The sequence below is a fragment of the Aspergillus campestris genome (genome assembly GCF_002847485.1).
Source record: "Aspergillus campestris IBT 28561 chromosome Unknown P168scaffold_1, whole genome shotgun sequence".
Classification (NCBI taxonomy): Eukaryota; Fungi; Ascomycota; class Eurotiomycetes; order Eurotiales; family Aspergillaceae; genus Aspergillus; species Aspergillus campestris.
The window spans coordinates 1,024,628-1,050,186 of record NW_020194336.1 but is presented as its reverse complement, the minus strand read 5'-3'; the positions used below and the strand labels follow the sequence as shown (position 1 = coordinate 1,050,186).

Sequence of the window (25,559 nt, the reverse complement as noted above, 5' to 3'; positions counted from 1 at the left end):
TATTCTTCTTTCTCTTACTCTTTCTAATACCGCTATGTGAGAGTTTCTGTATGCTGCAAATCATGTATCATCTAGGACTTGAATTTGAATGTTTCAACATCTCATCACATTTCACAAAACCATGAATTGGATATCGTCGTACATTCGTAGAACCGCAATATGATTATGACCAAAATCTAGAAAGAAAGATATAGTTCAGGAACTGCCAAAAAACAAACTAGATCCACGCGGACCAAAAGGCGGGCGGGGAAGAATTGCGACTCGTTCGCCCCGCTCGGGCTTTTTCTGCCATTCCGCATCATTCGGTCTTTTCAGTCTTTCTTTCTTTGATTTGAATGTCCACCATTCATCTTCTCCTCGCCCATTCTCTATTTTCTTTTGCATGATGGTCAAGCTGCTCCCCGCCAGCTTTGGGACGAACTCATTTTCTGGATGAAAACGACTGCCTTTCGTGCACTGGCTGAGCGTGGCCCCCAAGGTTCAGTGACATCAGTCTGTCGCGACTGGCGCCTGAAAAAGGCTTATCCCCACTGAAGACTGAGGGCGACGCGCCAGGCTCGATGATCCCTTCGACACTTCTCGGCGACGTTCTACATTGTTGATGCCCACAGAACTATCCCAGTCAACTATTCACCTTCCACACCCCTCTCATTCTACCGATTGTATGCGAAGACCATGGCTTCCCATCTGTCTCCGCCCCCAGGCGCGGGCCGTCCTCCCCTCAAAGCGTGGAGAAAATCACCCAAAGAGCCCAGGAGTATGACTACAACCCCCTAGTTCCGTTAAAATACTGGCTGCGGTCGGCCGCCGCACTCATCAGCCAGGTAAGCCCCCCTAGATAGATCCCTCTGTCCCTCTCCCACTCACATAGACGACTCACTGAACGGTCTTGCTCAATCAGGCCTCCATCTACGAACGAGAAGGACACGACGAAGAAGCCTACCTGCTTCTCTTCCGACACGCGCAACTGGTCCTCGTGAACCTCGCAAAACACCCCGGTGCCAAAGACCCCCAGAATCAAAAGGGCCTGCTGGAGGCAGAGAAGGAGGTCCAGAAGAATCTCGCCAAGCTGGAGACGCTGAAACCTCGCATTAACAAGCGGTATGAGCGCTACCTCCAGCTGGCGCGTGACCGCAAAGCCCGTGGTTCCTCCCGGGGGAGTGTCACTTCGTCTGACTTCGGGCAAAAAGCTGCCCACGACCCCGGGGTGGTTGCTGAGCCGTTGGAAGCGCGGGAGAATAAAGATTTGGCGGTTAAGTTGGCCCGCACGGAGATCAGCCGGAGAGCGACGGTGCGGAAGGCTGTTCATGACGCTGGGATATCGCCCGAGGAAGAGCGGCGGCGTCGCACGGCGGGGGTTTGGGGCCAGTGGGAGCATGAGTTGGAGAAGGACGAACGGGATACGAATGGGGATCTGAGTCGGCGGATTCAGGATGTGAGGACGCATATGGACTCGGCCCCTGCTGACCAGCGCCAAAATCGGCTGTCCAAATCGGCCGTCAGGCCACCGGCGACCTCGTCAACTTCAGGATACAAGTACCCGACGGTTCCTCCTCGCCAGAAGCTTTCAGATACCTTGCCCCTTTCGCCAACCAACAGACCTCGAGACGACTCAACGGTCCGTCTGGAGGCTCCATTGCTACCTCCTAAAGACCCACTCATCCAGCCAGCGCTCTTTGACACGCCGCCACCACCACGACCAGATAAGGTGTCGTCGACTCCTCCCGCGCCCCCGGCTTCCGCTCCGCCTCTCCCATCCAAGGTCCAGCCCGCAGAGGATGGAGAAAGCGCACGCAGTAAACTAGACCCATCCAGCTTCACCTTCAAGCCCGCTGCATACCTCGAGAACGGCAGCCCTCTCCGCACAGTCTTCCTCCCCCCAGAGCTGCGCTCCCAATTCCTATCGATAGCCGAGCCCAACACACGGCGCAATCTGGAAACATGCGGCGTCCTCTGCGGCACACTAATCTCCAACGCCCTCTTCATCTCCCGCCTCATCATCCCCGAACAAACCTCCACCTCAGACACCTGCGAGACCCTCAACGAATCCGCCATCTTCGACTACTGCGACTCGGAAGACCTAATGATGCTCGGTTGGATCCACACCCACCCCACCCAGACATGCTTCATGAGCTCCAGAGACCTGCACACCCACTGCGGCTACCAAGTCATGCTGCCCGAAAGCTTCGCCATCGTCTGTGCCCCCAGCAAGATGCCCGACTGGGGCATCTTCCGCCTGACTGATCCGCCGGGCCTGAAAACCGTCCTCAATTGTACCCAGTCCGGTCTGTTTCATCCTCATGCTGAGAGTAATATCTACACTGATGCCCTACGACCGGGCCATGTCTTCGAGGCTAAAGGGTTGGATTTCGAGGTCGTGGATTTACGGCCTAATGGGTCGCATTTTTAAATATGATACCATGATACCCGTTCTAGCTTTCTCTTCTCGGAGCTGTAGTCTTCTGGATGTTGCTATGGAATGAACGAATATACGCTTCTTTATAGATTTTCGAAGTCGCGGCGAATATGGTGCGATATCATTCGAATTTGACGACCTCGTGATTCATAGTCGAGTCTATTAATTGTTCCCACCCGTCTCGGCCTGCCAACCGATTCGCTGCAGCTGATGCCCAATCCCAGTTCTCTGGACTCTTCACCTGGACTCGATGGTTTAGTACCCCTCACTCATACTTCCGTCAATTGAGTTAGTTAGCGGCGGTCAGTCTCCCCAATGACTCAACTGGCCGATACTGGACTACACAGTACCTATCATATAGGTTGTCAGGAACAGATAGATATCCAATCAAGAACATCTCTCTCGATGGAGAAGGGTGGATACTCAAGTTGAAACTGGGCTTTGTGGAACCTGAAGAATATTGTCTTAGGTCGTTAGTTTCGGCCTTATTCGGCGGGAATTGGCTATCTATAGATAGGGCTGGTGTGGGACAGCACAGCGACTCGAGAGTGTCAATAGGAAGAATAGATATCTGAGATCTACTCTGGTAATTACACAATATATGTAAATAAATGAGTGAATCTAATTGCAAAGATTGAAACGATATGCGTAGTTTGGAAATGAAGGCAGTACTGGGGTCCTACTCCACCCGTGTTCAAGGCAGTCTAAGCTTCTCCCTGGCTTCCTCCTTTCGTGATGTTTCTTCCGTGGTAGATGCCATGAACGCAGCAAAATCAAACGAGGTTTCCTCGTTGCTATATATATAATTAGATAGACCAGAGCAAACTAATAAGGATGAAGAAATTGAAATCAGTATTCTTATAATAGATATCTCAGATTTGCAGCGCGAACACCATGAATAAACCGAGTAAGCCGCTTCTCCTCATCCGTCAAACCTACTACCTTCTCGATCTCTTGCAAAAGCGGCTGCTCATAGAGGCCATCATAGGGGAGCATGCATGATACCATCGCGCTCTCAAAGAAGCGGGGATAGAAGCCAGCTGATCCCCAGTTAGCAAGACAGAGAAAAACTCCATCATCCTTGAGGATGAAGTTTCTTCGACAGAGGTCCAGATGGCAGAGCACCAGGGGATGAGGCGTTAGATCGATCGAATCGTTGCGTAACTTTAGACGTTTGTTCATGTATGTATTCAAGTCCGAGACAGAGTTGAAGACTGTTTTCGCGCCATCGTCGCCCCATAGATACCCATATGGTTCGCCGCCGCCGACTGGGCCCGGTGCGCTCTGGCGGCCTGCTTGGATCTCGCCTAGGTGTGCTACTATCTTTGCAATGCGTGGTATAATGTCTTTGTGGGCTTCTATATCCACATTCGCCAGGTTCTGACCGGGCATGTACTCCATGAATAGGTATCCTTTGGTGCGTGCAGATGATCCTTTTGCTTCGATGAAGCGGTAGACTTGGGGGATGTGCACGATGGTAGGATCGGCTTTGTTGTATGCGAGCTCCTGGGTGGCTGCTTCGGCGGCTGTTACGCTGTAGCCATACTTGACTGCGATGTGCTCGGAGAGCTGGATGAATTGATCTCCTTCTGTAAGTCCTCTGGTTATGCCGATTTCCTTCTCGGCTTTGTGGCAGAGGTCGATTAGCGTTTCTTCGCTGACTGTTGCGATGTCCCAGCCCATGGTGGGTTAGCTGAGGGGAGAGATTCTTGGTATTGGTATGATTGGGATTGTATTAGTTAACAGGGGCATGGGATATGGATGGGGATGTAGTTGCTTTGTTGTTGTTGTAATCGGGGAATCATATATTGGACCCAATCCCCGCGCTTACAGCTCAGCCGGGATACGGTGAGGCTCATCCTGGCTGAGCTATTCAAGTGTCGCTTATAGGAAAAGTCAGGAATGAAACCAATTGTAAATCCCTTGATTGAAAGGACATGCCTAGCTGGAATGGTGGGTAAAGGTAGTACTGGGGTACTAATAGGAATGCGACCGTCCAATGTCGATCTGCTGTTTCTCCACCTGGTCCGCCTTTCTCCTCCGTCATCATCTCCTCTCTCTCACTCTTTTATCTCTTTCATCTCTCTGACACCTCCCCTCTTCCAATTAACATTTCTCCGACTATCAAGATCTTGTGCCTGACCCCCCGCTTCATCTACTCCCCCAGTTGGATGGATTTTTCATCCCACCCCTCGACTATCGCCGTTCTCCCTGTCGACTCCACCTCCCCGAAACTCCCCACATGTCGTCCACGCACGGAGGCCCTCAACCCCCCGCCAGATCCTCCACCCCAGGGGCGCGTTCGAAATCGAAGGACTCTCAATCCCAACAATCGACCGCGTCCTACTTCTCATATCCCGTCTCCCACGTCATGTCGGGCCTTTACCGTCGTCTGACGGACCCTCCCTCCAAATCCAACAACACGAACCGCCGCAACCAAGATTCCTCCTCCTCCGTTACCAACTCCTCGGGCTCCTCGCAGGTCTTCACCCCCGTGCGAACCGTGTCGCCCTTCCAGCCGCCGCCCCTGACGCCCCTCACCCTCAAGGGCGGGAACTCCAGCGTCCTCCAGCAGCAGCTCCTGACCCCCGCCCTGGCGGAGGAGATCCGTCTGCTGGTACCGGCCCGCCTACAACTCTCTGACACTTGGCGGCTGGCCTACAGTCTGGACCGGGACGGCGCCTCGCTATCCACACTGTACGATAAATGTAGCGATATCTCCGATCGCAGCCCGCGGGCGGGCTATGTGCTCGTAGTGCGCGACAGTTCGCCCACGAGCGCCATTTTCGGCGCATACATGACCGACCCCCCGCACCCCGACTCGCACTACTTCGGCACGGGCGAGTGCTTCCTTTGGCGCGCGAGTGTCCTGTCTCCTCCGGACCTGAGCATTTTCCAAGATACCAGCAAAGCACCAGCAAGGCAGCCTTCCGAGGATCTGTTGGACCTGTCGGATCTCCCGCCGCCTCCCAGCGCGGACACCACCAATGCGGGCCGCACGACGACCCTGCGCGGCGACAAGAAGGACGAAGCGTCCGGGGACACTCTTCTGTCTCCGCCGCACGACGGGGCTCGCTCCGCCAGTGGGACCAGCACACCTGATCGCATTCGATTCAAGGCGTTCCCCTACAGTGGCGTGAACGATTACATGATGTTTTGTGAGACGGGGTTCCTCAGTTTGGGCGGAGGGTGAGTTTTCTCTATAATCAGTTATCAGGTGTCAGAAACCAAGCTAATGATGATCTACAGCGACGGCCGCTACGGTCTCTGGCTCGACTCGAGTCTTGAAAAGGGCGTCAGCGACGCATGCCAAACGTTCGGCAATGAGCCCCTCTCCGACGAAGGCACCAAGTTCGATCTTCTCGGCGTCGAAGTTTGGTACGTTGGGGCATGAAAGCGCGACTCTGTCAACCACCCCAACAGGTAGAAAATCATCTCCAGCGCGCAGTGATCGCGTACTGGAGTCACAAAAGTTCACTATGGGTTTTGATTAACCGTACTGGGCACATCTCCACTTGTTCTTTTCCTGTCGAACCTCAATATGTATTCACAGCTAATACCCATAACCGAACGTGAGCGGCTGGCTCCGTCGTGCGGTGCATCGTTTGGATCCCGTTATGAAATAAACTATGTGAATGAATTGTCATCTTGATGTGGGCGTTAATATTTACGCTCTATTTCACCTTCTCTGTTTGATTGGTTTATCCATCGTATGCCCTACATTGGGCCTATCTTCAATGGCGATGCAGAGAGCGTACGATCTGCGGATGCATAGTCATGTTATCGTGTATATCAGATCAGTTGGGACCTTCCCATAACCAGACATGCCATATAGGTACCCGACGCATTCGCACCTTCCTCTGCCAGCTTGCACCTGCCTTCCAGGATGCAGTAGGTTCTACAAGAGATCTATCTCTGCTCGTATCGATGTCGATTATCATTCCAACATCACTCTAATCCAACTCACATCTCTCGTTTAGATCGTCATCCGTGCCATTTATCTTATCACTATCCCATATCTTTCATTTATATTTACTACTTACTCAATGAGCCAGCCATTCCCCAACTACTATCTCACCCGGCCCGATCAAGTCCAAGTCCCACTCGTCCCCCTCGACGAACTCCCCAACTGGATCGAAGTCGGCGCCTGGAACTGGTCCGACACGTCCCTCTTCGAAACAATGAACCCCGTCAGCTGCGACTGCATCCCCCGGAGCGGCGAGTACGAAGTCATATGCCACTACTGCGCTGCATCCGTCGACAAGCTGCACCGGAGCGTCTCCCAGCAGAACCCCCCGGCATACCAACTCCACGAACCGCAAGCACAAACACCACCACCGTGCGTCGTCCGGCTTCTTGTGTGGCGGAGAGCACCAAGCAGCCTTGTTCTTCGCTCGTCGCTCAAGGCATCTTGCCGGCTGTGGCGCCCTTTCTTCCACGTCCGACTCTGACGCAGCCGTTTTTTCATGCTTCGCTCCGCGCGCCGTTTGTAGGTATGTGTTTGTTGGACTTTGATTCTCCGGTGTATGCTCGCTTGCGGCAGTGGAGGAAGGAGCGTGAGGAACGCTCTGGGGGTGAGACGGGAGTCAATTTGGGGAATTTCCAGGATAAGTTTTTGTCTCGCAAAGGTCTGAAGAAAGAGGAGTCGGGTCAGACGTCGGAAGCGTCAGGTTCGAAGTTAGAAGCATCAGGTCAGAGTTCGGAATCATCGGGTCAGGAGCCAGACGAATCAAGTCCAAAGCCACACGAATCAGGCTCGAAGCCAGAGGCAGGTCACAAACCAGACGAACCAAGTTCAAAGTCAGACGAATCAGGTCCGGAGCCAGACAAATCGAACCAGAACCCAGAGGAATTAGGTCAGAATCCAGAGGAACCAGCCCTGGGGCCACCGATACATGATTACGATCCTCGGCCACCGTCTAAGAATTCCGGAGGATGCGAAGACAATCCTTGGGAGGTTCGAGTTCCCGCCGTCGCTCCGCCTGTTGATCAAGAAGCTTCGGCTGCTGTCCAGAAAGCGCTATCCACAAATTCGAGCGGCTCGTCGAGTGGTCTTGGGGTTCATCGTATATACTGGCCTTTTGTAGATCGCTATTGCAAAGGTCTCTTGACAGTTAGCCAGGAAAATCAAATTGACAACCAAGGAGGTCCATCCGGTCGCCAAGAAGACAGCCCTCCCCCAAACCAAGATGTGGGCCAGGATGATCAGATCCAATTCGTCCGTGGTCTGCAATATGGAGATCTTGAACCAAGGCAGCAAGAGTCCGATCAAGAGTCAGAAACGTCAGCATCGTCCGCAAATGGTCCGCTCAGCCCACTTTCAGTGATGGTCAACAGCATGAGCTCTCTATTGTACCCAGGACAAAGAAAGAATCCCCCGCTAGTTGGTGTCCCCACAAGACAGGATGGGACGCCGGATGACCGGGACACATCAACTTCTCGACGCGAGCCTATTGAAAGCACCGAAGTGGCACTTCCCCAGCTGAGACTCCCAAGTCCCGTTGCGCGTGTCGACTTTGACCCATGGGCGTTCGATTGTCATATGCCTGGTTCTGACTCGGATGCTGCGGCGTCTAGTCGTGGGGGTGGCCTGCTTAAGTCCAGAGTTTCCGTCCTTTCTACTGAATCCAGGAGTCGTAGGGGTAGGACACGAGACTCTGTTGGCTCCCTGTGCTCATGGCAAACAATTACTACAGAACATTCCATGGGAGATGAGGACGGCAAGAACAGAACACATGAAGCGCTTGGCGACACCAAGCGGTTGTCCGACTGGGACACAGTTGGCACAGAGTGGTTGAGAAACGAGTGCCGTGTGTTTGGCCTAAGCCCAGTTGTCTCTCGAGACTGGGGAGATGGCGATAGAGACGCGGCGCGTGAAGCCGAAACCACCTTTTTGTCGTTTTGGGATTCATCCAATCCAGAAGAGCCAGTCAAGGGAGATCGACCCGACGAGAAGACAGATGAAGCTCACTTCAGCCTTGGGGCTTCAAAACGCGTCACAATTCCTAAGAAAAGAGACCACGGCGCCTTGGATGAGCATGGAATGACAGCGACAGGTAAAGGCATTCTAAAGGCGCAAGCTCCCTTCCCGTCGATACAGAAGCCCAAGCCGACCCATGGGATTCTGAGGACAGGCCCGGTGTGCAGGAGGGCTGGAAATCGGCGCGTCAGCTTTCAACCGGGCATTCTTTCCAGGCTATGCGAGGAAAGCAGTCAGGCAGAGGTGATATCAGTTGATGAACCAGACTAGGGCCGTCTATCTGCTTTCTTTTTAGTCTCTTCCCGTCGTGCCGCTGTTGGGCGGCATATCACTATTCTATCCTGGCTTAGTTGCTATTGTTGGCGCGTGATCACTCATCTAGGTTTAGGTCGCTGGCTCATTATTGTGTAGTATTCCTCAATAAAAATAAATGAACAATCGGTTTCACATGCAAAACGTCTACAGTTCCTTCCTAGGGCTTGGAATGAATAGTCATTGCCATATGCTAAGACAAACCAAACACAATAGTCCTTGTATAATAACCAAACGAATAATCACTAATCCATGCTAAACATCTCTACTATCCCTCCACAGATTGGAAAATGAACAACCAATGTTTTGTGTTGAGAGAAAGAAAACATCTATAGTAGTCCTCCTAGACGTTGAAATGGAGAACCAATGCAACATGCTAAGCCAAGAAAAAACCATCTATCTAAGTGCACACTTCTATCTACTCCCCAGTCCAACCAACTACGGCTCAATCTCGGGCAACTGATACGACCGCGGCAGCGGCTCCGGCAGCGAATCCCCAGGATAAGGCTCCAGCTGCAACTGTCGCCCGCCCTCCAGCGGAGGAACCATATCATTGCTGTGCGCGGAGTCCGAGTCCCAGAAGATATGTTTCACGACTTGGATGCCGTCTAATGGCCGGCGCGGCATGGTCGAGCTCAAGTGGCGGCCGACTGGGTCTTCGCTGTTGGTATTGGTGTTGATGTTGTTGGTGATGGTAGTTGTTGTGTTGGCGCTGGGGTAGTGTTGGTGTTGGTGGTGTTGCTGGTGGTGTTGGTATTGTTGGTGCCATTGCTGTTATTGCTATCTTTGTGCTTGTGTTTGGGGTCGTTATTCTCGGCACGATTGCCCGCCACGCTGGCGGAGTAGCTTATATTGGTGTTTGTGAAGCTGCGTGCGGGGTCGGCCTCTGGTTTGGAGGTGGTTTTTTTCTCGGCTTGGGTGTCGCCTTGGTTTGAGGTTCCTGCTTGTTGTTCTGATATTGGGAGGGGGAAGAGGCGGGCTATGAGGGGCCGAAGGGGTGGAAGCGAGGCGCAGATTATGGCGACACTGGTTTCGATGTAGGACCAGCTGGTGGCGCTGCTGTTTTCTTCTGGTTTGGTTGTTAGTGTTGTTTGGGTTGGTGGGGTGTATTGGGGTGTATTGGAGTCTGTGTATACACGCGTGTATACATATGTGTGTGTGTGTGTGTAGGAAAGGGTATCTAAGGTAGGGGATTTACTGGTTGTATCAGGCCCTCGTATAAACTCAATTACTTGCCAAAGACGGATTGAGCTCGTTGCGACGACACTAAAAACGCGGGGTCAGATTCTGTTCCGGTGCCGGGGTGGGGAACTAAAGTCAGAAGAGCATACAAGAGTCCTATAGCGAATATCACGATCAGGGCGAATCGTTGGCGTCGAGCTAGGTGGAGCTTCGCCAATGCCGGCATAGGAAGAATGACAGTGAGCAAGTCAGTGGTGATTTGGAGGGCGGCGTTAACACACCAGATCACTATCTGAGGCAGGCAGTAGCTGTGAACCGACTTGTCCCAGAACCCGCGGATCGGGGTGCAGAAGAAAAGGGTGCTCAGTACCGCCCAGAGTCCGGAGATAACAACGAAGGCCAAGAAGACGATCAGGACTCGTTGGTAGATCTTTGTCTTAAAGGCGCGGAGGTAGAGGATGCCCATGGAGATTTTGGTGAGGTTCATAGTCAGGTTGTACAACGGGATCGTGATCCATAGTGCCTGAATTATGTTATCAGGTTGGGTTCATGGAGTAGAAAGCGGGGGGCACTGCTTTGGTACCTTCAATTGTTTCTGGGTGGTTTTGGAATTCAGTGTACTTTCCTTCTTTCCTAGGCCATTCTGGACCTCTGTATAGTCGATATCAGAACCTATTCGGGGATGTGCGAGCTTGTATATAAGGAGAGAGGGTACGCACGGATAACCGTGAGGCCAAAAAAAGCCACATTCGACAACTGACCAGCATGAGCGGTTGTCTGGTGGGTTGAGAGATCACGTAAAGGTAGCATACCATGGAAAAAACAAGAAAGAAGTCATCCCACCCTAGGGTGCGAATGAAGAAGATTCTCGTGGCGATCCGCAGGGAGACGAACAGGACAGTCAACGATAGGAAGGTCGCCCCGACTGCCAGAACGTACATGGTCCTGCGAGTTGACGATGGCCTGCGAAAGAGTGTCTGTCTCCATCACTAGGCTCTAGAAACTATTGCTGGTACGTCCGCGCTGTTCTAGGAGACCAATCTCTCCTTTCATGGCTAGCGAGAATTAAGTGAAATCAAAGCAGACAGTTGAATTCCGGGAGAAAGTAGCCGGCTTTCTGGCAGTGAGCAAACCGCAGGGTCCGGTTCCAGATGCATTGCGTCAGAGACTATGTGGGGGACCAAAGTTGACCATCAGGCATCGAGTGCGAAACTGAGGACGGTGGGTCTGCCGCAAATATTTTCCTAGGATGCATTGTTTCTAGGATGCATTGAATCTTAGTATCTAGACTGTTAGACTCGATCAGAATACGAGTCGGCTTGCTGTCAGTTTTGCCTTGACCTTGATGAGTATGAATCCATCATGGAGACCCTAATGACGGAAATCAGGGATAGACGTGGCTCCAAGAACTTGGACGATGAGGTTATTCAGTATTATTATGATACCATCTCTTTGTACCAGGTCATATATATCACACAAAAGGGGTGAGTAGCTGGTTGATGAGGAGAGACTGTACAGCATACGATATACAAGGTGGGGACCCAGGATGATTATCGTTATCTTATCGTTATCGATCATCGATTACCTCAGATAAGCCAATATCGGCTATTCCTCTTTGGGACGGCAGAGTAGGGCTCTCCTTCCACGTGATATTTCTTAGTCATCACGGAGAAACAGTACTTCCGGACCAGAACAAACTAGGCAAACAGGGTCTTGGCGGCCAGAGCCGGACTGTGCGATGAAATTCAAACTAGTGGAAAGAGAAAGAGAGCCAGGCCGACCACGAGAATCGCCGCCCAGCATCAACACCCCCACCAGTCGAACTCGACTACCTGATCTTCGATTTTCGCGGTCACTGAACGCTACCTTTCCCCGCCCTCTCCCTATCTCTCACCTTCGCCTCCTGATTCCCCCCGTCGGATTGCTTCCAATATGCGACCTATCTTGCTCTCGGGCCATGTGCGTTCCACCCTCGAGTCTTCCCGGACGGGGATTTTCATGTTTTTTTCCTGGCCTTTTTGGGGGGGACTTCTGCCAAAATATAAAGACAAGGAACTGACGAACTGATCGAAATTTCGCCCCAAATAGGAACGGTCCCTCAACCAGATCAAATTCAACCGCGATGGTGATCTGCTCTTCTCCGTAGCCAAGGATAAGATCGTGTGCGCTTGGTGGTCGGCCAACGGCGAGCGGCTCGGTACCTACACCGGACACCAGGGTGCCATCTGGACCGTCGATGTCAGCCCCAACACTATCCTTCTGGCGACTGGCTCGGCAGACAACACCGTGCGGCTATGGAACGTGAAGACCGGCGAGTGTGTGAAGGTGTGGGACTTCCCTACGGCGGTCAAGCGCGTCGAGTTCAGCCCGGATGGAACCAAGTTGCTGGCGGTTACTGAGAAGCGCATGGGATTCTTGGGCACGATTGCGGTGCTGGACATCAACTACGGCGATGGTCAGGGTAACTTCGAGCCTCAGGCTGAGGAGCCCAGCCTGCGGATCACCTGCAATGAGAGCAAGGCGACCGTTGCCGGCTGGGGTTATATGGGCAAGTACATCATCGCTGGCCACGAGGATGGCAGCGTCAGCCAGTACGATGCGAAGGTATGGTAGTTCCTCGAGCCTTGTCGGTGGGTAGTAACTCACACATTGTCATCTAGACCGGAGATCAGCTGGAAAACGTCCAGGCGCACGAGTTCGACCTCCAGATCAACGACATCCAATTCTCCCCCGACCGCACCTACTTCATCACCGCCTCCAAAGACAAGACCGCCAAGGTATGTATCATATATACATATATATATATATATACGCTTATACTGACCAACTCAGCTTTTGTCCACCCGTAACCTCGCCATCCTCAAGACCTATCCTTCCGATACCCCCCTGAACAGCGCCACGATTACGCCCAAGAAGGACTACGTGATCCTGGGTGGTGGTCAGGCCGCCATGGATGTCACCACCACCTCGGCCCGGCAAGGTAAATTCGAAGCTCGCTTCTACCACAAGGTCTTCGAGGACGAGATTGGCCGTGTCCGTGGTCACTTCGGTCCCCTCAACACCGTTGCCGTCCACCCGGCCGGCACGGCCTACGCCTCCGGTGGTGAGGACGGTTACGTGCGTGTGCACCACTTCGACAAGTCCTACTTTGATTTCATGTACGAGGTTGAGAGAGAGCAGATGAGGCGGTAAAGCGAGCATCATTTAGGGATTTCCTTTTACTTTTTTCTTTTTCTACCCTTTTTCGCCTTTTCCTCTTTTTTTTCCCTTTTTCACTTTAATTTCCTTGTCATTTCTTTCCAAATTACAGATCACGCACTGTATGTATGTGTCATGAGGTGAAGACGTTTTTTTACACCAAAAAGTAGAAGAGCCGACGGATGTGGGCACAAGGAGCTATCTATCTTATGTCTTGGGGCGACTCAGGGTATGAATCCTTATTACAATGATTCCAGGAGTTGGTACCATTCTGTTTTTATTTGTCTCTGGTCGTTACTGTGATGTCAAGGAAAACCCCTCGTCTATTCAAATCGTATTTTCATTAGACTACTTCAAGGGTAGGAAGAGTGGCAAAGCGTTTGATACGAATAAAACCGAGGGTTCATTTATGCGAGATATCTTCCAATTTTGGGTTTTCTTTTATTGATCTAAGCTTTCTATCAACAACAGGCTAGCGCTTTTTCCGACCAGCAGAACATAGAGATACCATGGAGTCTCATTCATTGCCCGAAGATGCATATCATGATAGCCCAAGTCCTTCAAAACCAAGGGTAAGAATCAGAGGAATCAAAAATAAAAAAAAATAAGAGAGTAAGAGGATAAGACAAAGGAAAACAAAGTCGACACCCCCGAGAAAAAAGACAACAAGGAAAATTTAAGGATATCCAGATTTATTTCTTCTTGGGGAACTTGTCCTGTCCGATGTCTGCGCCTCTCAACTTGACGTTGAGCACGCGCTCCATGGCACTGAGGACCTTCTGGTCCGGGGTGGCGGTCCCCTTCTCGAAGTCTTGGATGACGGTGGCAGTGGTGTTGCACTTGGTGGCGAGTTCCTTCTGTGTCATCTTGTAGCCGTCCTCGTTCCGGCGCTTCTTGATGGCGTCTGCGACCTGGTATCCCACGGTCTTGGGCTTGACGATGTCGTCGCTGCGGTCGACCTTGGTCAAGTGCTGGCCTTCCGGAGCGGCCGAGCGTGCGGACTATATTGTACTCTGTTAGTTGACTTTGTTTTGATACTCGGGTGCCTTATAGCGCGGGTCAAGGGAGGCGGGGTACGACTGCGTTGCCGCCCGGGAAGGGGGTGATAATGTGTGATTTACGTAGAGAAAGGGAAAAGACTTACAGTGTTGCCAGAAGCATACTTCTTCTCCGTTCCGATGACCAGACCCTGACGTTGGGCGGCGTTCAGGGCACTCTTGCCCTTGACGACGGTCTCGCGGGGGGCAACACCGCCACGGTGCTTGCTGCCGATCTTAGTGACGTTGTCCCAGTCGCTCATTGTGAAAAGAGGGGTGGCTGATAAGGTTTTTGAAAAGAGAGGGGTAGGAAGGAAGAAAAGGTGGTGGTTGGTTCGAAAGGTGGCGGTGATGGGGTGGATAGTAGTGAGAGAAGTGAGGTTTTGACGGAGAAGATGTGGCAGAAACAGCCAAAGGAATTTATATCGATGACACAGAAGCTTCTCGAGCCCTGGGATGGCGGAGTCGGAGGGGTGGTTGGCGCTAGCCCTGTTTAGGGTTAGCGGTCTGACATCATCGCCCCTCGGTTCTTTCACCAACCAGAGTTGATACTGTTTGACTCTTTCTTCTCCGCCACCATGTCTGATGTAGTATAGAAAGAGACAAACAAACTATTGCAAAGGCAGTGAGGGATGGTTAAGTGAGTCAAAGGACTGCTGCAGGTGTGACTCGCTGGTTGTTGGTGGATTCAACATCATCCTTGCTTGATTACCCCTACTGGACTCTGACTCACTGGGCCCTGTCAAGGGAGTCCCAGCTTTATGATATGAAGTTTTTTTTTTATAAATTATCATCTGTTGCTATTATTAATTAATGGCTATTATGGGTATTGAATTCATCTTGCCTTTATATTGACATCGGGGACTGTTTATAAACTAGTTCTCGGTCTATTGCGGATATATATAGATGATCCGCTGTCAATATCCGGACGCATCAAATACTACCTAGTATATATCGTACGATGGCATGTATTTGTCGATACACATACACATATACCAATGTCACACATGATTGAGCTATCTGACTTACAATGATTCAACGAGAAATGAATCTGGATTATGATTCTTCCTCATGGCCTGTCACGGACAACACAGACCATGGATAATGCGACAATCTCACTCCCAAGGTACCACTATAGAACCTGTACTTATATCTGATCAGAGCCATCACAAGGCCAGTCAATGCTAATCGACTGTCAGTTGTAGCCTGGTCTGTGCCAAGAGTTCTGTTTGTTCCCAAATGGGGCAGTTTGAGCACAGCCTACCTCAATACTACCTATTTACAGAAAGAGCAACACGGCCGTGTGTTTTGCCAGGGTGGTAACATGAATACATCGGACTCAATAAGATATCCCACAATGGAATGGTTTCAATCATTCAATATCAATTGTCAAGTATACAAAGCCTATACTCCGGAGTAGTCAATAGATCGAAGTGGATACAGAGGCAGGACCAACCTGAGGGATTAGGCAGATGTGGCTCCCCCACCAATAGGAGAGAGTCTAGCCCACCAGCCCCGGCGGAATGCCAGGAACCTCAGGCTCCATCGACCGGATTCATTTAATACTTCCCCCATCGATCTATCCACCATCCATCCATCCATCCACCATCTATCCATGATCCATCCCATTCATTCCTTTATGGTCGGACCGTTGTTCTCTTCTTTTTCTTGATTCTACTCTATTCTCTTACATCAGCACCGGTCTTTACGTCTCTATCCTTTGTACTCATCCTTCCCAACTGGGTCTCCAGCTTATCGTCGACCCTTCCCCTCTCCGTTCGTCATGGCTCAGAGCGACTTCATCCATGCGATGACCAATCGGTCGCTGCGCACTGTCCGAGCGGTATGTACCTGTCGCGATGCTTTGTTTTTCATGGCAGATCTCTATCCTTGAAATACCTTGGTGATGGTCCTAATTGCTCTGTCGCCGCTTTAGGAACTGGATTTCCTCGCGGATGCGTCCGTTCTTACGCCGCAGCAAGTATCGACCATTCTGGCCAACCTACCCGAAGAGAGTATCAGTCGGACCGCGAGCCCTGCACAGCAACCCCCTGTGCATCAGCCCCCCGTCCTGTCTCGAGTTCAGTCTCCGCCGGCCCCTTATTCTCCTCCGGCCCCCTACTCTCCTCCCACAAACCAGTTTGCCAACACGACGTTGAACGAGAAGGCTCCTACCCAGCAGCCCCCCACGCCGCATCAGTATCCCAGCCCCGTGCCTGCTGGCCCTCCTCCTGCCTACCCGCATGCCGGACCCCCCGTTCTGTCGTTCGCTACAGCGCTATATGCGTATACTCCCACGGACCCTGGCGACTTGGCCTTGCAGCCGCACGACCGGATCCAGGTTCTGGAGCACATGAATGCAGACTGTATGAGTAACCCTACTTTTCGCGAGTTTGCCCCTGGCTGACATACGATCTTTTTAGGGTGGCGTGGTCGCAACGAGCGCACCAGCCTCGAGGGTATCTTCCCTCGAAGCTACGTCAACGTCATCGAAGAGAAAGGGGCCGTCGCTCCTCCCCCGACCAATTACGGAAACGTGCCCCTCGAGGTGAGCCAGAGCGGCTCCGGTCCCGCTGACCCGAATCAGAAGGAGCATGGCAAGTTTGAGCAACATGGCAAGAAGTTTGGCAAGAAGCTCGGCAACGCTGGTAAGCTCCCCGCACCCTTGACGCTCGCACATCGGCGGTCACGATTGGACCATTGCGATGCTGATTCCCATACATCCGTACCACGATCGTAAATTGGTGACCTGACTGACTGGAAAATCTTAGCCATCTTTGGTGCCGGTGCGACGGTCGGTTCCAACATTGTGAATAGTATTTTTTAAACCACAGTCACTGCGTTTCTGGACCCAATTGGCCACATAGGCCTTTTGGTTGTTAGTGTTCGAATTGGTCTTTTCATCCCCTTTAGTTTGTACCATGGGACTGGCGTTGGTGGTTTCTATGCCTGGTAGCTTTGACCCCTTGAAATGGACGAGTGTGCCACAAGAATGATCCTATTGTGGGCTTAAGGATACCTCTGATAATAGAATTTTTCATACTCCATACAATCTCCCGTTCTTCGAGGAATTTGTTGTGGTGCTTTGTAACATGCATTAAGGGTTACAACCACCCAGATATTCTCGTGACCGCACGCCATGTCATGAACTTACCTCCCGGTTGGGCTCTTTCCACATCTACCAAAATAGTCTTGCTCCCCTAGGTCTTTCCTCTTCTGTTCCTTAGCTGCCACTCTAGTAATAACCAATGTACGACGGACGGAAGGTGGGTCAACCACCCACGTTAGACATTTAAGCGCCCAGCTTTAGGTCGTTTCACCTCACTTCCGACAAATCACAACACAGCCATTCCCTATCTGCATGCCACACAATGGGCGGCTGGCAACAGGGCCCGACACCCCTGTTAATTGGTCGAGACTACAATTGAAATTCGAACCGCCAATATGGAGCACACATTGATGACCAGGATGCTGCTTGCGGGGGGCTGTGGCAGGCGGCAGGCGAGGCTGAGGTACATATGTCTCTGGTGAGATTCGCCCCTAGTCCGAATCTCAACGGAGTATAATAAGAAGTCGAGATGGATCGATGCCCTGTTACGGTCGACTGGTTTAATGCGGTGGTTCTGCATTGTGTGGGCGTTGTCTAGTTACCTCTCTTGTAGATAGGTGCGGCAAGTATGTCTAGCGGATGGGATCAATTCGCGGATAATCTTGCCACGGATTTGGTACGCAGGTCACTCCCTTTTCCTCTCTTTCTATTTCATTTGAATCCCAACTTTTAATTCGAGAAAACGTGGGCATAATTGCTAACCACACCAGGCACCACTCATTACCCTCTTCGGTGAACGTCTCACGAAGCAGTTTCTCTCCGAGTCGACCAGTCTTCTAGACAACTTGATCTTTGCTTTTTCCCCTCTGGGAATTTTGACTGCGGTCGTTTCAGTCATTCGGGTCTGCGGAAACTCGACACTGCGGGCATTCATTGGCCGGGCTCAAGAAGGCCCAGGAGAAGCGGAGCATGAGCTCCTCTCGTGCGTTTCTGAGACTACGGCCGAGTTATTCAACAACGGTGGCATATCAAGAGTATTTGGACGACCTCGAATCCTCGAGGTAGTAGTGTGGAATGAAACGGATCCTACTACCAAGGAGACCGTTCGGAAAATTGGAACGCTGCATCAAGCTATCCTGGAAAATGCTTGGGTTGTTGGGGATGGCCGCTCAATGCTGGACATTAGGGGGTATATGCCGGAGCTTGATATCCCAAACCTGTCCTTGAATAAAGGCATCAAACGGAGGAGCCAAGGCTGGTTCTACTGCGCTGCGACGCTGGGAATTGCTTTGCAGATAGGTAAGTTTATAATATCTTTTTTTTTTTTGGATATCCGGTGAACCCTCGAACAAGGATATGCTCTAAAACCTCTGGTAACAGGCACGCTCGCATATGCTGCGGTCACGGTTTTTATATATCCCAAGCAATTTCTCAAAGATGGAAACCTGGTTCAGAGCTACGCATTCCCGTTATTCGTCTTTGGCTCGGTGTTACTCTGTATGGGGATGTTTCTTTGCGCATACATCATCGAACGCTCTTCTACTGAGTGTTATATTCACCCCGCAACACCAAGTACGATGTACTGGCTGCAACCCGGGCGACAGGACGTTGGCGATCAAGTTTTCGGTGCTTTTCTTGGAGTCGATAAAGGCTACGAAGCCCCACCCACCGATGATTTGGTGTACGTTAAATCCGTGAGAGGACGTGGACGTAACGAAAGAGGACCGCTACTTTTATTCACCATATTGATTACCTTGGTCGGGTTTGTCGTCCAATTTGTCGGTATCCGCGGGCTGCACTCGTCTGTTATCATAGCAGTAATGGGGTCGACATTGTTGATGGCCATTGTGCGGACATGCCTCCGGGCCAAAAGAATTGGCCCCGAAGAGAATCGTCTGACGGAGGCTGAGCGGCAGCTGACGGCTCACAAGAACCAAGAGTTGGACTGCTTCGCTTTCCACCTGGAGAAAGTGCACACGTTCAGTATCATCTCGAGCAGCACCGGACGTCCCCGATCCACCATCCAATCGTCTGACGACGTATCAACCGAAAGTGCGACGCTTCCAGCTAGTCTGGGGACTCGACTGATACGCACGAGAACCCGCTTAGCTCAGCTTACCTCGATCAATAACCACCACCCGAGTATGAATTGGGACGGCCTTCCTATACGCCAGGCCGCACAGAGCCTCGCAAATACGATCGAAAAGACGATGAATCTCGTGTCCAGCTGGAAGAACACAACTGACGACACGGCAGGGTTTGATATTGCGTTTGTGTGCGATGAGTATCATCGTTACCTAAATGCAGATGTGGATACGTATACGATCACACTTTCAAGGCCTGATGGAACGCTACACTGGCGGGTTGATGAAAATGAGCTGGAGGCCATCCTTGGATTATGGGTCTGGTACCTAATCAAAATCAATCCAGATTGGGTCCATCACAACTTTGGCAGGCTTGTGGGGCTGAGTCTAGCCCAGGCTACCGCCGAAGAGACCGATCTCGACTATTATAGATGGATATACCGGCATACGGAGCCGAAGATGGTTTCGAGTAGCATGGTGAACCTCCCTGACCAGATGTTCGGTAACTGGTCAGAAGAGTATCTCGATGACAGGGAGATTCTGGCGGTGAAAACCGGGAACTGCTTGGAGATCATGGTCGCTCAAGATATCTACGTGCAGTTTCTCAGGAGCACTTTCGAGAACCTGCAACACTTGGGCGGTGATGTTGATCTGCAGCACGGCCCACAAAGCGGATTCTTCGTCTACAATAGTCGCCTGGATGAATTAGTTGACTGCTTTGAATCCGCCAATCTGGGTACCCGAGAAGACGCATTGCTGTGTATTGTGCCAGTGTTGCAAGATCAGTGCATGTTGCCCGAACTGGCAGGCGACTCGAAAAACATAAGAAAGCGCTTTGCGCGAGCCATAGCAAGCAACCGCTGGCCAGAAGCGTTTTCTATAGCTCAATGGCTTTGCCAGCGCTCGCATGGAGCCGACTTTGAACACTCATTGTTCGAACTTGGTTACCTCTGTCACCTTGCCATGGTGCACTCTGATCCTACCACTCAAAGCGAAGGGTTTCAACAGGTATATCTCGCAGTGGAAGATGACCCACGATCATCTTTCTTTAAGAATGCCGAGATCCAACGACCACCGGGCTGGATGGCTACCGAAAATCGGCCAGAGTGCTGGCGGGAATTTGCCGCGCAACTAGGGTGGATCGCTTGGCATATTGCTGAAAGACAAAGCGATAAGATGCCCGTGCTGAGCAATTTAGAGAACTTGGGGATCAGTGCACGATCGGTGCCAGAATCAAAGGTCAATGACAGTGAAGATGAGGGACAGGTGGGAGAACAGGTCGTCCTTGAATGGCTGACCACCAGCGAGGAGAAGGCTTTCAATCGCCGCGTGCCTGGGATACAAGATCGACTGGCTTTGGACTGGGTGTGTCAAAATGGCCATCGGGCCCTCTTACATTGGCTCATCAGCAGATGGGTTGAATACGACAAGAAGTGTCCGAGGCTTGTCTACAATGCTCTTCTCTGGGCTGCTGAAGGAGGCTATCAGACAGCGATCGCTTCGTTTTTGCGGCGTGGCGTGGATATAAATATGCAAGAGCCCGAGGATGACAGCGGCCCCACTGCGTTGATGCAGAAAATCGATGCAAACGATCGGAGCGCAGTCTTGACATTGCTCGAAGCCGGGGCCGATGTTAACAGCCGAGATCGAAGAGGCGCAACCCCGTTGATGATTGCTAGCCATGTAGGCGACGAAGATACAGTTTCGCGTCTTTTGTCCCGTGGAGCCCAGATCAATGCCCAAGACAACAGCGGATACGGGTCCTTGATCCGAGCGACAACAGGCAACCATATCGGTATTGCCACAATGCTCCTCGACTCGGGAGTCCACGTGGACCTAGGTGGATTTGGTAGAATCCCCCCGCTGGTGTTTGTGGCCGCAGACAATTATATGGAGGTCCTCAAGCAGCTTCTCGCCCGAGGCGCAGATGTCAACATCCAGACCCACGATGGTTATACGGCATTGACTCTTGCAACTCGTAATAAATACACTGAAATGGTGAAGTTTTTGTTGGATCACCACGCCGATATTCACATCAAAACACGAAACGGCGAAACAGCCCTTGACTGGGCACGGGACCTATCTTATACCGAAGGAATCCAATTATTGCAACAGGCGCAGGCGCAGGCAGAAGAGCATGACATGGAGTGATTTAGAGCAGCTGACGTCCATGAAATCAAATAAATTGATTGCTACTGGAGAATACCACACTACCATTATCATAGGCAGTAAACAAGACAAAAACCCTTCAGAGGCTGAACGTTGAAAATACAATCAATAAAAACGAGGACCTGATCGTGGGTAAGGACTATGGTGTGTCTGCCTAGGGAACTTCCTCATGGAATGGTTTCTATTTTCTCCTTTCTCCCACTCCCTCTTTCCTTCTTTCTTCCCTCCAACCCCGCTCTCTTGGGCTGCCATTTCTTGAGCCCTGACCAGTGAGCTTCTTTGCCCAGAACCCTCATCGTCACTTGGCCAAGTTAGACATGATGTCTCATTGGATAGAGTTTATGCCTTTCAGAGAGTCTGGCGGTTCGACATGATCGGCCGTGCTGGTCTGCAGCCTGCAGGTCCTATCACATCGCCCCCAGACTAGTTCCCTCCAGCGCCAACCAGGACCAGGCGGAGCAATCAACGTCCACGATTCTAAGGTCTCGGCGTCTAAAGAAACCATGCCATGTCTGTATCCTTGCTGAGTGATGCAACCGACTCTTGCTGGCCGGGGAAAGCTATAATAAATGGTTGGCTTACCCCCCTAAAAAGAACTTACAGTGTTGCTCTCGTGTTGAACCCATATTCAATCCAACGAACTCAAGGGTTCCCATAGCTAGTACCGAGCCAATTATTACGTCTTTTCTTTGGACTGTTCACCTACAGGCGGTTGACCAGCGGGGTAGTAGCAAAAGAAGCTCCGCGTCTTTTAGAGCATCTTTCTATTAAAGGACCAGAAGTTCACAGCCGTGAAAATGACGAACTACGCTCCTCCACCTGCCCAGGAAACTCAGTACTACCCTCGTGAGTCCACTCATGGTAACCGGCAGAAAACAAATTGCTGATGTCTCTTGGTTTTCTTCTGAACAAGCCCCTCCGAATTCGAACGCCGCAAGTATGTCTACTTTTGATGCCTTTCTCTACACATATCGAAACCATCCTGACAATGTACAGACTTCCAGTCAAATTCTCAGGCTTCTGCAGGATACCCCGCACCGAACTTCAGCTATCCGCCGCCTCCAAAACAGGCGGTGTCTCCTCCTCCGGCGATTGGCTCCAACAATCCGTATGGAGCGAGCGTATCCCCCCCTCCGCAGCCTTCGACACCTCAGTCTACTGCACCTGCCGTGCAGGCTCACAGGTCGTCTGTAGGGTCAGCGCAGTTTGGCTCGCCCGTCAATACGACCAGTCAAGATGATACAGGGACGTTTAATGGTGGAAGCTACAGAATTAGCCATCGAGACAGCAACTCCATTGTGACCCTGCAGTTGGCCGTGGGTTGCCCAATAGAGGCCAAGCCAGGTAGGTAGTGTTGCTGGAACTCGACATTCGGCAATTATTCGCTTTGTCACGGTGACTGACAACGTCAACCCAGGGTCAATGATCGCCATGTCGCACAGTCTCTCACTCAGGGGAAAAATGAACTTCTCGTTCAAGAAGCTGATTGCGGGAGGCGAAATGACTTATTCGACGTTCACAGGGCCCGGTGAGCTTTTGCTGGCTCCGTCAACCCTGGGCGACATCATCGTCCTGCGTTTGAGTGGCACAGAGTCCTGGAAAGTCAGCAAAGACGGGTTTTTGGCATCGACGAGTGCCATTCAGAAGGAGTATCAGGGCCAAGGACTGACCAAAGGAGTCTTCTCGGGCGAAGGCCTTTTCATTCACAAGATGAGTGGATCCGGCCTTGTCTGGCTCCAAAGTTTTGGGGCCATCATCAAGAGAGATGTAGGGACTCTCGCTTCTGCCCAACCCACACATATATACCATCTGTGCTTGATCAATGGCTGACTCAAGATGTCGTTTTAGATCCGGGAGGGTGAGTCATACATGGTCGATAATGGCCATCTGGTGGCTTGGAACTGCAAATACAGGATGAAACGTGTTGCAGGAGGAGGGATCATGTCCAACTTGGCCTCTGGTGAAGGTCTGGTGTGCCATTTCGATGGACCTGGCACCGTTTACCTCCAGACAAGAAATGCCCAGGCCTTTGCCGCCCACATCGGTGCACATACCGCCAGTAACTAGGGCGGTTAACGGTATATTGATGCTGATGAGCTGGTCTCTGAATGATCTTATTGTTTTTGGCTTGATATTTCCTTTTATCGGGGTTTCTGTTGTCTTCCTTTCTTACTTGCGGGCGAAATGCACCTGTTTTGGATGATATGTAGCATGTTTCATAAATGGCCCCTCCTCAACAAGATTTCGAGAATACAGCCTACTGCATTATCCTAACATAACACAAGAAACGAGCAACATACAATCATATCAAACCATGTACCAGTCATTTCATTGATGCCATGCTAAATCTTCACATCGTCTCTGAAAGCTTTTAAGGAACTCCCCCATCTCCTACCCCTAACACTAACCTCTTAGCCAACAAAATTTCGTTCCCCCCACACTTAACACGACCCACAACGAGAAGGCAAGAAACATAAGAAGAAAATCTTTGTACGAAAGAAGTAATGGGGGAGAATCAAAAACCGTGAATCGCCAGGAAGAGAGAGAGTAAGAGTAAAGAGGGGGGACGCTACACGAGGTAGCCAGCTCTGCTTCCGTACACACAACCTCTTCCCCAAGAAAACAAAATAGGACAAAGACAAAAAGCTTTTTTGAGCCCGTTTAACCCTGTCTCTTTCTGCGGCCGACTTGGCCACGGAAACCGGTCTTGATGGCCGCGACGGAACGACGAGAACCGCACGAATTGCAGGTGACGAAGTACAGACGGTTCTCGCCCTTGTTGAGCTCAGTGTCGCCGCTGCGGCAGGTTTTGCAGGTGACGTATTCGACTGTATAGATGGTTAGCAGTTGAACAGGAATAATATCATAGAAGATGAAGGGGAAAGGGAAGACATACCGATGTATTTTCTCAGGACGTTCTCAATCTGCTTCTGCTGGAAACGACCCTTGATGACCAATCGTCGCGAACCGTCCACACTACCGCTGGTACCCAATTCCGCGAACAGGAACTGCATGACGTGGTCGTCGGACCGCTTCATGCGCTTGCAGATATCGGCAATGTTGGCAAAGATGGTACGACGGTTACCCTCACGCAGACACTGCGGGGGCGGGATCTTGTAGGACTTGGTGCCGCTGGAGAGCATATCCGGGTGGTGGCTCTGGATGAGGGAGAAGAATCGCGAGACGAGCAGCGAGTAGGGGATGGATTGCGTGGCGTCGTGGGCCCAGATGCCCGTGCCGGCCTCGAGATCGCCCTCGGGCAGCTCTTCCTCCTTGGGCTCGCCGTCGGCGGTCTCCTCGCGCTCGCCCATGCCGGCCTCGGCCAGCTTGGCCTCGAAGTCGTCCACCTTCTTGGTCTTCTTCTTCTTCTTCTTCTTCAGCGCCGTCGGGTCGAACTCGTCGCCGGCCGCTGTGGGGGTCTCCTCGTCGCCTTCGCCGGCCTCGCCCTCCTTGGGCTTCTTGCTCTTCTTCTTTTTCGTCAGGCCCTTGAACATCTCGGTGACCTCGTCGACGGACTTGTCGCCGGCTGTTTTATTTTTTATCATTGTTAGAATATCAAAATTTTTCTGCTTTTCGATATCTCCAAACGAGGTAAAGACATACCCTCTTCGGCGACAGGCTTCTCAACCTGAGGCGCCTCTGTGACCTCTCCTTTGGTATCCATGATGACGGTACCTTCGCTAAAGGCGACGGACTTGCGTAGCTTCTGTGGTTCGGTCTGAAAGTCAACCCCGCCGGGTAGCGTTAGCCTAGGCGATCTTGTAAAAGTCTCGCGGGGGAGGTAGCAGAAAAAAATGACAAGTCAAAGATGGAGGCGATGGAGAAAAAATAGAAAAAGACACTCAGTAACCCGAGTACACAGAATAGATAGGTACGCCGGGATTAGTAGAGGGTCAAGTGGGTAGTGGGCACAACGGAGTCGTCGTGAAATAATAGCGGCCAAAGCAGAAAATGTGGGCGAATGATCGGTAAAGAACAAAACAGGGGGTGACGTACAGTCTCCGCCATGGTGATAGGGACTCTCTCTAGGGGACAGACACACAGCACAGATCGATGGAAAAAAGAAACACTCACACCACAGTTGAAGATGAGGGATTCTGGGTCGCAAGTTGGTCGTCGTGAAGCTTTTGGA

The 25,559-nt window shown here is 51.5% G+C and overlaps 10 protein-coding genes across 10 annotated transcripts; 6 read left to right on the top strand and 4 right to left on the bottom strand.

Moving 5' to 3' along the window:
- Positions 1–675: 675 nt before the first annotated feature.
- P168DRAFT_294208 (putative endosome-associated ubiquitin isopeptidase (AmsH)) lies at positions 676–2,410 on the top strand (the record flags this gene model as incomplete). The annotated part of the gene is made up of 3 exons (XM_024837942.1): positions 676–712; positions 751–824; positions 902–2,410. The coding sequence occupies 3 exons, from the start codon at positions 676–678 to the stop codon at positions 2,408–2,410; spliced, it is 1,620 nt and encodes a 539-aa protein (XP_024696647.1).
- A 779-nt stretch (positions 2,411–3,189) lies between these two features.
- Positions 3,190–4,271, bottom strand: P168DRAFT_300817 (uncharacterized protein; the record flags this gene model as incomplete). Its single annotated transcript, XM_024838469.1, has 2 exons — positions 3,356–4,271; positions 3,190–3,210 (listed from the first exon to the last, which is right to left on the bottom strand). The coding sequence occupies exons 1-2, from the start codon at positions 4,097–4,099 to the stop codon at positions 3,190–3,192; spliced, it is 765 nt and encodes a 254-aa protein (XP_024696646.1). The 5' UTR covers positions 4,100–4,271.
- A 217-nt stretch (positions 4,272–4,488) lies between these two features.
- P168DRAFT_308194 (putative oxidative stress response protein Oxr1) lies at positions 4,489–6,099 on the top strand. Its single transcript, XM_024839173.1, has 2 exons — positions 4,489–5,605; positions 5,666–6,099. Exons 1-2 carry the CDS (start codon positions 4,659–4,661, stop codon positions 5,808–5,810), a joined length of 1,092 nt encoding a protein of 363 aa, XP_024696645.1. The 5' UTR covers positions 4,489–4,658; the 3' UTR covers positions 5,811–6,099.
- A 363-nt stretch (positions 6,100–6,462) lies between these two features.
- P168DRAFT_314179 (uncharacterized protein) lies at positions 6,463–6,867 on the top strand (the record flags this gene model as incomplete). The annotated part of the gene is made up of 1 exon (XM_024839754.1): positions 6,463–6,867. One exon carries the CDS (start codon positions 6,463–6,465, stop codon positions 6,865–6,867), a length of 405 nt encoding a protein of 134 aa, XP_024696644.1.
- A 2,279-nt stretch (positions 6,868–9,146) lies between these two features.
- On the bottom strand, positions 9,147–10,831 carry P168DRAFT_314178 (uncharacterized protein; the record flags this gene model as incomplete). The annotated part of the gene is made up of 7 exons (XM_024839753.1): positions 9,147–9,449; positions 9,542–9,777; positions 9,907–9,974; positions 10,040–10,413; positions 10,474–10,541; positions 10,610–10,646; positions 10,703–10,831. 7 exons carry the CDS (start codon positions 10,829–10,831, stop codon positions 9,147–9,149), a joined length of 1,215 nt encoding a protein of 404 aa, XP_024696643.1.
- An 829-nt stretch (positions 10,832–11,660) lies between these two features.
- tif34 (translation initiation factor eIF3 subunit i) lies at positions 11,661–13,490 on the top strand. The gene is made up of 4 exons (XM_024834037.1): positions 11,661–11,849; positions 11,979–12,494; positions 12,551–12,667; positions 12,723–13,490. The coding sequence occupies exons 1-4, from the start codon at positions 11,823–11,825 to the stop codon at positions 13,080–13,082; spliced, it is 1,020 nt and encodes a 339-aa protein (XP_024696642.1). The 5' UTR covers positions 11,661–11,822; the 3' UTR covers positions 13,083–13,490.
- Positions 13,491–13,634: 144 nt separating this feature from the next.
- mbf1 (multiprotein-bridging factor 1) lies at positions 13,635–14,541 on the bottom strand. The gene is made up of 2 exons (XM_024836298.1): positions 14,233–14,541; positions 13,635–14,089 (listed from the first exon to the last, which is right to left on the bottom strand). The coding sequence occupies exons 1-2, from the start codon at positions 14,386–14,388 to the stop codon at positions 13,781–13,783; spliced, it is 465 nt and encodes a 154-aa protein (XP_024696641.1). The 5' UTR covers positions 14,389–14,541; the 3' UTR covers positions 13,635–13,780.
- Positions 14,542–15,536: 995 nt separating this feature from the next.
- P168DRAFT_323236 (SH3 domain-containing protein) lies at positions 15,537–17,171 on the top strand. The gene is made up of 4 exons (XM_024840666.1): positions 15,537–15,968; positions 16,062–16,491; positions 16,549–16,773; positions 16,897–17,171. The coding sequence occupies exons 1-4, from the start codon at positions 15,909–15,911 to the stop codon at positions 16,950–16,952; spliced, it is 771 nt and encodes a 256-aa protein (XP_024696640.1). The 5' UTR covers positions 15,537–15,908; the 3' UTR covers positions 16,953–17,171.
- Positions 17,172–22,224: 5,053 nt separating this feature from the next.
- Positions 22,225–23,494, top strand: P168DRAFT_229939 (AIM24 family protein; the record flags this gene model as incomplete). Its single annotated transcript, XM_024833210.1, has 4 exons — positions 22,225–22,273; positions 22,424–22,771; positions 22,845–23,194; positions 23,276–23,494. The coding sequence occupies 4 exons, from the start codon at positions 22,225–22,227 to the stop codon at positions 23,492–23,494; spliced, it is 966 nt and encodes a 321-aa protein (XP_024696639.1).
- Positions 23,495–23,741: 247 nt separating this feature from the next.
- P168DRAFT_286200 (translation initiation factor eIF2 subunit beta) lies at positions 23,742–25,551 on the bottom strand. The gene is made up of 4 exons (XM_024836297.1): positions 25,424–25,551; positions 25,031–25,145; positions 24,324–24,953; positions 23,742–24,255 (listed from the first exon to the last, which is right to left on the bottom strand). Exons 1-4 carry the CDS (start codon positions 25,433–25,435, stop codon positions 24,089–24,091), a joined length of 924 nt encoding a protein of 307 aa, XP_024696638.1. The 5' UTR covers positions 25,436–25,551; the 3' UTR covers positions 23,742–24,088.
- Between the last annotated feature and the right edge of the window lie 8 nt (positions 25,552–25,559).